The 9,529-nt window shown below is 54.5% G+C and overlaps 1 protein-coding gene across 16 annotated transcripts in view; it reads left to right on the forward strand.

Annotated features, from left to right (window-relative positions):
- FAM120B (family with sequence similarity 120B) overlaps window positions 1–9,529 on the forward strand; it is a 50,708-nt gene that overhangs the window by 37,682 nt on the left and 3,497 nt on the right. For 15 of the 16 annotated variants that reach the window (XM_025049044.1, XM_025049031.1, XM_025049033.1 and 12 more), the window contains 3 exons: window positions 735–843; window positions 4,518–4,610; window positions 7,662–7,713. In XM_025049044.1, coding sequence (XP_024904812.1) covers window positions 735–843; window positions 4,518–4,610; window positions 7,662–7,713 — 254 coding nt within the window. Of the gene's footprint in view, window positions 1–734; window positions 844–4,517; window positions 4,611–7,661; window positions 7,714–9,529 lie in introns of those variants that run through there. The other variant, XR_003047246.1, reaches the window with a different exon arrangement.

Consider the following 9,529-nt stretch of genomic DNA (forward strand, 5'->3'; position numbering starts at 1 on the left):
TGGTTTAGTTGGGGGCGTTGGCTGCTGGTTGGGCTTTGTAAATACAGTTGCCACGTGATTCCAGATGAGGCCAGGCCAAGCCCACTGGGAGTCTGCGCGGGCCCTCCGGTCTAGCAGGGAGGAGCGCCCCGGGTTCTCACACCAGACGGAAAGCATTTGCTGCTGTTGCCATAGTCATTTCTCACACACACAAAACAGGTGTCACAGGAATCTAAGTGTTCGGAATTTAGAAGCAGCCAGAATTATGTACAGACAGCAAAAGAGAATGATTAGGCAAAAATGGGGTAGGAAGCCAGCGTGTCACTCAGGGACCTTTCTGTCTGTCACGTCTTGACTAAGTACAGAGTGCTTGTAACTTCACTCTTTCTGGCCTAAAACCGGGCAGCTAGGGCGTGACCTTCAGTAATAAGAACGAAGCTGGAAGAAAGATGGCACAGCCCGGTCCTCAGCGCGCTGTTTGCGTCACGTCGCTATTTCACGGCATGTCTTACACCTAAGACTGGAAATAATGACGTATCACAGCCATAGATTTTTTAGGTAAGGTTGTGTGATGGTGACCTCAACATCATCCTACAGAAAAGATGCTAGTGTCTCTGTCCAGAAGCCCCAGGGGACATCTGTTTTCTGAGAACTCTTCCGAGGTCACAGCCTTGGACCTGGTGCTCTTGGAGTCCGTTCTTACCACGTGGTTGTCCGCGGAGCACCCGCTTGTCCTGACACCGGTCTGTTTACAGAGGTCTCGGCTCACCAGATTCCACGACCTGAAGTCCATCGTGTGCAAGGCCTGCGTGAGGGAGGACAGGCGCATCGTGAGCCGGCAGCACTGGCGCCCGCACCACTCAGGTAGGCATTGTCCCCGTCTCACTCGGGTTAGCATCTGCCCCGGTCCCTGTCTCCACCGGGGCGGGCCCCGGCTGCTTGTGCGACTCGTCAGTATGGAGTGCCGTGAGGACGCTGAAAGGGAAAGAAACAAGTTAAAACGATGGCGCCACCCAGCAGTTTAAACTGTGGTCCCATCCGGAAAAGCATTAGAGGCTTCATCGGTTAGTCGCGTAATTTAGAAGGCTTCTGTAGGTGCAGTGCGGGCGTTGCCCGGATGGCGTTTGTCCACTGGACAGACGTTTGGATTTATTTTCCTTGTAATGAAAGTGTATTAGAGAAAGAAAGAATATACAGAAAGTAATTAAAAAGGAAACGTCAATAACCTTTAATTCCGTAACCCAAAGACAGCTGTTGACGGCTCGTGCGTTGGCGGTCTCTTCCTGCGCCTCATCTCGGGTGGTGCTGCTCTGCATTTTTGTGTCCTGCTTTTCTCTCGGCCCGGAGCTTGACTGTGGCTAGATAACAACGCCTCCCACATGCAGGCTCCCCCACCGCACACACCCACCTACCTAACCTTCCCCCTCTCCGAGCTCTGAGGCTGCTGCTGTTTTTCTCATACTACTGCTTTTAGGTGTCCTACTTCCTTAAAATAGAATACCGTAGTTTGCAGAGTTATAGAGCAAGGTGTAATCACACTTTAGGTAAGTGTGGCCAGCTTGTTTTCTGAAAACCTATCGCTTTGTTCTTTCGTCAGAAGTAACTATTAAGAGTTCTGAGAGCATTTAAAAGTTTGTGTTTCTTTAAGCAACATGACAGATGAAAAAATGTCTCATCAGTTGCATGCGTCTGTGTTGACCAGTGAAGTTGAACATCTTATTTATTAGCTTATTTTGTTTATGAGTTTATTTTGATTATTTCATGGCTTCATTTAGGTTTTATTCCTGTAACTATAGTAGCCCCATTTTTTTCTGGGCGGAATAATAGAACTCTCCCTATATTTCTACCCATCACACTGTCTTCAAGAGTTCTACTTGGCATCGGCAAACATCATTCTGAGGGCCTTTATGTCACGAGGTTAGGAAACCTTGGGACATGTCCAGCTCCTGCCAGGTGTCAGGTGTAGGACCTGACCACCGGACGGCATCGCGGGAGTAAGGGGACGTCTGGACAGTGAGGACGGTTACTCCCCGCACGCCCGGGGTGACAGGCTGCACCCTTGCCTTGTCCTTTTCTCCATCGGTCACCTCCCTCCTACCAGCTGCAGACAGGCAATTTCGAGACCCCAGAGCAAAAGTTTATTCTTTGCAGAATGAATGTGCAGCATTCCCACTATGCTACCTATTCCCTGGGTTGGTGGGCAGCCTGTCGCTCAAGCAGGCACCCTGCAGGCACAGTTCGGCAGGGCTTCGTCCCCACTGAGATTCTTAGAGCCGTGACAAGGAGGCCGGCCGGGTTCTGGCAGGTGGCGGAATGCAGGCTGATTTAAGCTGGCAGCCGTCACTGGGATTCCGACGCCTAAACCTCTTTCTGTGGGCGCCCCGGCTGGGCCCAGGAGGGCTGTGTGCGCAGCAGGTTTGTGTTGAAGGCCTTGGAGATGGCCCGTGCCTCACAGCTGTGTGCATTTCACGTTAATGCTGCGCGACGGTTCCTTCTCATCTCTACGGGGATCACTTTTTAGTGAAGAGAACTTACATTTGGGTGAATTTGGTGCTCTTGTCGTGTTATGCTAAGTAATGAGGAAAAGTATATTTCAAGAAGTGCGATGAGTCAATTTACACGGTTTGGAAACTGGCCCTTTTTTGTCCTCAGAGCCATCTTTTCTTCACAAACAACCTGAGGTTCTGTGCTTCACGCCCCTTTTTTTCAGAAGGCACATTCGGGCCCCATGCTGTCTCCCAACACGGAGCAGATTTTTGGTGGACCGGAGCCCCCAGGTCCCCAGCCCAGTGTTCACAGTCACACTGGGCCAAATCCACGCCAGGGAGGTGGGAGGGACGTGGCAGGTGTTCAGAGCTCAGCCCCACCACATCCCGGTCCACACAGCTAAGCTGCTGGGGAGCCGCCCACTCCCCATGGGGCCACACTGGCCTCTGTGAACCACAACTGCTAGTGGCACCTGGGAGACTGCCACCTGAGCCCATCATGAAGCCCTGGGCCCACCTCCTCGACTGTCAAGTGCTGGGGCGGGACCAGGAGCCTCCGTGTGCACCTGAGTTACATTTGGCAGGGAGTGGAGGGTGAGCATGGGTGTGGTCCCTGTGTCCAGGTACGACAGGGGCCAGGCTGGACTCCATATAGGAAGCACGAGGGCTAGGGTGGCAGTCACTGCGGCTTGGGGATTGTGCAGGTTTTTATGCCAAAAGTGGCACTTGAGTGAGGCCTGAGGGCTCAGTGGAATTTGAGTTTGTAGTGGACAAAGGGACATTGCACAAGAAGAAAGAGATTAAGCTACAGCAGAAAAGTCCAGGTTCTGAAAGACGTCAGTAGTGAGGTTCGTTAAACCTCAGGGGAGCAGGAGAAAAGGCTGGGAAGGTTTGCGGGAGCCAGACGAGGGAGACCAGCAAGTCCTGACGGTTTTCTCCAGGGCACCTCGGGGAGCCGTTGAAGGCTTTTGAAGTGACATGATCAGAAATATGCTTCTAGGAAAGTGACTCTGCTGACAGTGCAGGGCAGGTCGGGGATGAGGCAGGTCGGACACCCTGCCCGGGTCCACATGAGGGTTGCCAGAGAGCAGTGGCGGTCACTCCTGGGTGACCTCATGGGAGTAGCCAGGGAAGTCACACACGTGCACACCTGCACCCTGCACATGTGCATGCTACCTGTGCACACCTACATACCACGTGCTACACCTGCACTCCTACACACTGCATGCTACACTTGCACACCTGTATACCACATGCACATCTGCACACTACACATGCACACCTGCACCCTGCACAATATACTCACACACTGTACACACCAGGCCTTGCCACCTTCTCACAGGAATTGAGCCCCATGTGCCTGTGATATGTCCCCTGTCCACAGCCGGGCAGGAGTATGCAGCTAGAGGCAGTGGTCCAGGGCTGGGATCCGCCACTGGAACCCCTGTGTGTTTAGAATGCTGGCCCACGCCTGGGGCAGGCGCCTTCTTTCTTCGCGGGTCACCACGAAATGTCAAGGTAGTATAAAAAATACATTTAAGTATGACCTAGTCAGACCTTAAGTTCTAGTAGAGAAAAATGGCAGAGGAATCGAGGTTTACAAACCTAGGAGAGGGAATTTTAGAGTAAGAAAGTTGTGTGTCAGGTAAGTTTAGAGACTTGGGAAGAGAGGGCTCCTGGGTCTGGCGCACAAAGTCCCTGAACACTGGTGGCAGGTGTGCTGGTCAGGAAGCCTGCTGGTGGCCCGCGGTGTGGGGCTGGCCCCCCCAGGGAGGCAGAGCCAATCAGAACTGACCGAGGGCCCTGCCATGGAGGGGACCTAGCAAGATGCCCAGTGTCCTCATTCTGCCCACCTCCGGTCACTAGTGCAGGTCCCTGGGGCACAGGTTTAAATGCAGGCTCCGCCCAGCTGTCGCTACATCTGCACTTTTCCTGGGCTTTCCCTTCAATTCAGAGATCCCAGAATTTTGAAAACCGTCGACCCAGCACACCTGGCTGCAGCCCTACACGTAACACGTAGCTTGCTAACGTGCTGACCATCTGTCCCCACAGGGAGGTGGGAGAGGCAAGGATCCGGCTCCCACAGGACGAACTCCGGGCACAGCCGGTCTGGCCGCAGACAGCACTGGAGAGACCAGGGCCCAGGTAAGAGGGCGCCGCCCTGCCCCGCACACTGCCCACGCGGAGTTCTTTCGCTGAAAACCGCTTGTGTGTAAGTTAACAGGTAAATGTGCTGACACATCTGACTTACTCGCTCTGCGAAATAGAGACAGATCACCTCCGGGCTCCATACTAGCCTGTCTCTGCTCGTTGCCATTTCATTTCCTGTTAATTCATTAACCTGTTCAAGACTCAATTTTTATAATTTAATATCGTTTATTATTTTTACTTCTGCAAACTCTGAAACGTGTGGAGGTTCCACAGGTTGCTCCCGTCAGCACGTAAAGCACAGCAGGCCACGGGCGTCGCAGGCCGTCACTGACTGTGCGTGGCCGAATCGCGTGTGCGGCCTGCCGGGGCTGCATCTTCTCTTGATCTCGGTGGAACCTGCACCTTCGGCAGGTGCCGGGCCCACTGTGTGGTGCAGTGGGGACCGGAGCACACGACGTCTGTCCCTGGGGGAGAGCGGAGCTCCGTAGGCGTGCCTGTGCAGTGCTGCAGGCGTTCCTTCGAGGTAGCTTCCCCTAGAGGCTCTTCCCCAGCAAATCCTGCCACCAGCTGTCCGTGGAAGCTTCCAGAGGGTCTGACTGTAACATCCCACCCTCTCATGGTCTCCCGTGTCAGCATGAGGCTCACTTCCACTTCCTTGCTGACCGAGCTGTGCGACCGTTTGTACCGGTTCAGTATCACTGAGGTGGGCGGGCACCTTCTCCCGTTGGTTCACACGTATTTGAGATGCTTTTAACTTAGAAGGTGCTGCACTCTGTTGGACTAAACGAGAGCACGTAGGAGGTGTGTCCGTGCACCTGGAGCAGACAGTGACACGCAGTGCACAGTTGCTGCCACTGCCACGTGTGAGTGTCACAAAGCAGACGTTCTGGGGTAGTCCCCGTTTGACACCCTTGGTTCTCACATGCGTCTCCATTGCCGCATTGATTGAGGCCCTGTCAGTTGCTGTGCAAGCTGGGGATGCAGCGAGCAACAGGCCTGCCCCCCGGGGCTCGGCGGTGCGTGGGGTCCTGCAGCCGTGGACACAAGCGCTGCGTGCCCTCACCCGTCAGACCGTCTGCCTCTAGGTGGGCAGCAAAGTGGCTGGGGCGCTGGGGCACCCTCTGAGGGTGCAGGCCTTCCTCAGGCGAGCTGGGCGCAGGCATTTCTGAGAGAGATCAGCCTGCACAGAGCACGTGGCCTGAAGAGGTGAAGCTGACGTTGCCGCCCCTCCCTCTCTGCTGTTCTCAGTGGGGGGTCCCTGAGGAGGTCTCACAGGCGAGATACTTAGCAAGACTTGACGAGAGGGTGGGAGCCCCCAAGTCGCCTGCGGAAGGGCCATCTGTGGAGAGCGCGGCAGGTAGAGTGGAGCGGGCCGGCCTCAGGCTCTCGTGTCTCCTAATAGCTGGGATTTCCCCAGGTGCCACGCTCTGGTCCAGGTGATACCAGGAGAGTCACCCAAAGTGCTCAGAGCCTGCAGGCCTTCAGCACGAAGCTGTGATGACACAGTTTCAGCTGAGGTGCCAGCTATGGGATCAAAGTGTGTGATGGCCTTAGAGCAAAGTGGGATCCCTGCCCATCCACCCGGCTCCCCACCTGTTTAAGCAGCAGGACCCGAAGACCGTTCAGAGCTGTGCCCTCATCAGAGACGTGGGTCTGTGAGGACCTGCTCTGTGAGGGCAGGGCCACGTTAGAGTGTGGCCGTGGGGGTACAGGGCCGGAACCCCGACCTGCGGGAGACTGCATGGTAACTGAGTTAGGGTCTTGTTCACGCAGGAGGCATGCAGGGATGAGCAGGCTCCCACAGGGCACGACAGGGTGGCATGTGTGTTCCTCGCGGTTTGCCATAACCTGGAGAAATGCTCGTGGAAGCGCTGTCGGCCGTGCAAATGCTGTCTAGTGTCAGATGTGTCTGTGTAAGATGTGTGTTCACCGCCCCCACACACAGTCCTTTATTAGAACTGGAACATACCTTTTCAGGTTAGGTGACCCACTTTCTCTGTGTTAATTACTGGTCGAATCACGCCACCCTTCCTTGGCCGTCGCGGTCTTTGTGGGTTTTGTCCAGCTTTGAGCTGTCAGTCGTCACTGTGGGAGACGTTAGCGTGGTTTAACCAGCAGCAGTCACTATTTTCAGGATGGAGTTAACTAGCAAAATTCTCCGTGTTAGTGAAAAACTACAAGCACCTTAGACTGAGCGGGTTCAGTTACTGCCACCAAGCAGGCAGGGCCGTTTGGCTGCAGCCTCCTGTGAGCTCTTGCTGGGCCTGGCCAGACCGAGGTGTGAGCCCAGCCCCCCTGCAGTGGGACATCAAAGCTCCCTGCAGTGAGCTTTAAAATGCTAGGCAGCTGAGGCGAGAACGTTTTAACCTCTTCCTCCCCAGTGGTGAGAAATGATGTGTCACATTCCACAGGCAGTGGCTACAGACCCGCCAGTGATTTCGTCAGGTTCTCACTTCTGTGTGGTAGTTCTGTGGGGCCCGGGCTGTTGTAAAGCCTCTGATCATGGAATAACAAGGGCGGGCCTGGGACCTTCATTCCGGCCATCCTGTGGCCCTCTCTTGTCACCTAGCTGAGGCCTCACACTTTCTGAGAGGCATGGGCAGCAACGTGGGGGCTCACCCCGGCACTTGTGGGCACAAGCGTGACAGGCTGTGGGCAGGGCATCACCTCTGACCTGGAGGCTGTTCTCTCCTGACCCTCCCTGTGGCGGAAGCCAGCGGGCCAGCTGCACCCAGGGCTGGGGGCTCTGGGCTCAGTCGGAGGGAGAGCCGCATGTTGTCCCTTTGATGCTTGACACAGTGTCCCACTGAGCCACCTGTGTGGGGAGCCCCGTTGGCAGCGGTAACTAGATGCAGTGTGGACGGGTGGGGCCGGAGTTCGGGGGGGCAGTGCTGAACAACCCTATACCCCCATCCCCTGAGGAGTCCACCGCGGAGGAGAAAGTAACGCTGTGGCCCGCAGCTGGCCTCAGGCGCACGTGCTGTTGCACACACTTGGGACGTGCAGTTGTCTATGACTCACGTTGGTCCCGTGTCTCTGGTGCAGGAAGCAGGCAGCGCGAGCCGGACCGGTGGAGAAGACACTCGCCGTCCTCCGGGTAAGTCCCCTGCTCAGTCCCCACGGGGAGCGAGGCCGTCACACATGGACCTTTTATGTGAGCGCAGACCTTGAAGGATTGGCTGCTGAGTCCTGCTGACGCGGAGCCAGCGGAGCCAGTTAACCCGGTTACAGGACGAGCCCGCCGCCTCCGGAAAGGACGTGGGGGGAGATGAGGGTCTGACCGGGAGCCCTTAGCACCCGCCTTCGGGGCAGAGTCCTCACCTGCCGCAGAGGGGTGGCCCGCGCACTCAGTGACGCCCTCATGGTGACGGCTTCTCGGGTCACGTCTGACCCCGTGCCATGGACGGTCTTCATTTGGCCTCTGCGTACATGAGGGTGGCTGCGCCTTCTGAGCTGAGTCCTGCTGCGTCCTGCTGCTTCTAAGGGGACACTGGGCTGTGAGGCCCAGCAGCTGCTGTTCCAAGAGTTGTTTTGTCATTACGAGTTCTCTCCGGAAGTCCAGTTTCCGCCGATGTCCTCTCTCGGTCTCGGACGTTTGTGCGGGAAGAGAGGGCGCGCCTCTTTCTCCCTCCCTGGGCCGGGCTCACGCTCACGGCTGTTCCGGTCACGTCACCCCACTCATCTTCTCCCCGCCGTGCTCCGGCTCAGGCTTTCGGTGCGGTGTGTTCGCGGACGGGCCTGGGTCTCAGCAGACGACAGCAGGCGTCAGACAGGGCGCCTGTAGCTTGTGAGGCTCTGGGCAGTGGGCGCTTGTTGCTCTTTATCTGTGAGCGCTGAGATCTTATTGTTTAAAAACATTCAAAATGAATCCAAGATGAGTACTTTTTTCTGAAAGAATTTTCAGATAACCCAAGAATTGAAATTTTAGCCCAATAACCTCGGGGTGCCGGCGATGGAAAGGAATCAGATTATAAGTTAACGGGGCTCCATGAGGAGCTGCTGCCCCAGCCGGCAAGCCGGTGCTGACCAGCACGCTCCCTCCGGCCACCCTCTAGTTCGAGGTCCCCAGCTCTCAGAAGTGCTCACTCACGTCCCCCAGAAGACTGGTTCTTCTCCACGCGAGATCGGCCCTGAGCATATCAGTGTCTGCGCGCGACAGGCCACCCTACCTCATAGCTCAGCTCAGGAGCACCGCGCTCCAGCTTCGTCCTGCCTAAAACCCCATCCAGCATTTACCAAAGGGTCATCGCCTCCGATATCCAAATCCGTTCGTGCTGAAATATCCTCGTCGCTTCCTGGGTTCCTTAAGGGCGTTTGCGGATCTCATCACTTCTTTCACGAGTCTTATAAGACCCACCGCCTTATTTCCCAGCTTTGGAAATAGATTTTTTTTCATTCCACTTAGGAATATTTTCTATCTAAATATTAACATTCTTTTCCTTTCATTTCTGCTAATTTGGGACCACTGCTGCTTCTAAAAATTTTATTTCTTTGCAACTTATTTGTACAGCTTTGAAATAAATTTCTCATCTTTAGACAAGAAATTTCCCCATGAAAATCATTTCCCTTCATAATATCTAAGTTCCAGCTTGGCAGCAAGACATTTGTGTTCAGTTAGCGAGCTTAGCTCTGCCACTGAGTTGGTATAATCTTTTTTACATTTGAAAAATCAACGCAGTGAATTTTTTGATGAGTTATCTCTATAGTCAGGTGTTCTGATGAAATTTCCGTATATCAGTTTTAAAATGAAAATAAAACAACACATTTATTACTTAAAATTAAATAGGATGTCACATTTCTTTTATCATTTGAAAGACATTTCACCATCCAGTATATTAGGAACTTTGTGAACCAAAACGGTATTAAGTGTTGTCACGTGCTTTTTCTGCATGTATTGAGATGATGACACAGCT

Source organism: Pteropus alecto, unplaced genomic scaffold (assembly GCF_000325575.1).
Source record: "Pteropus alecto unplaced genomic scaffold, ASM32557v1 scaffold195, whole genome shotgun sequence".
Lineage (NCBI taxonomy): Eukaryota > Metazoa > Chordata > Mammalia > Chiroptera > Pteropodidae > Pteropus > Pteropus alecto.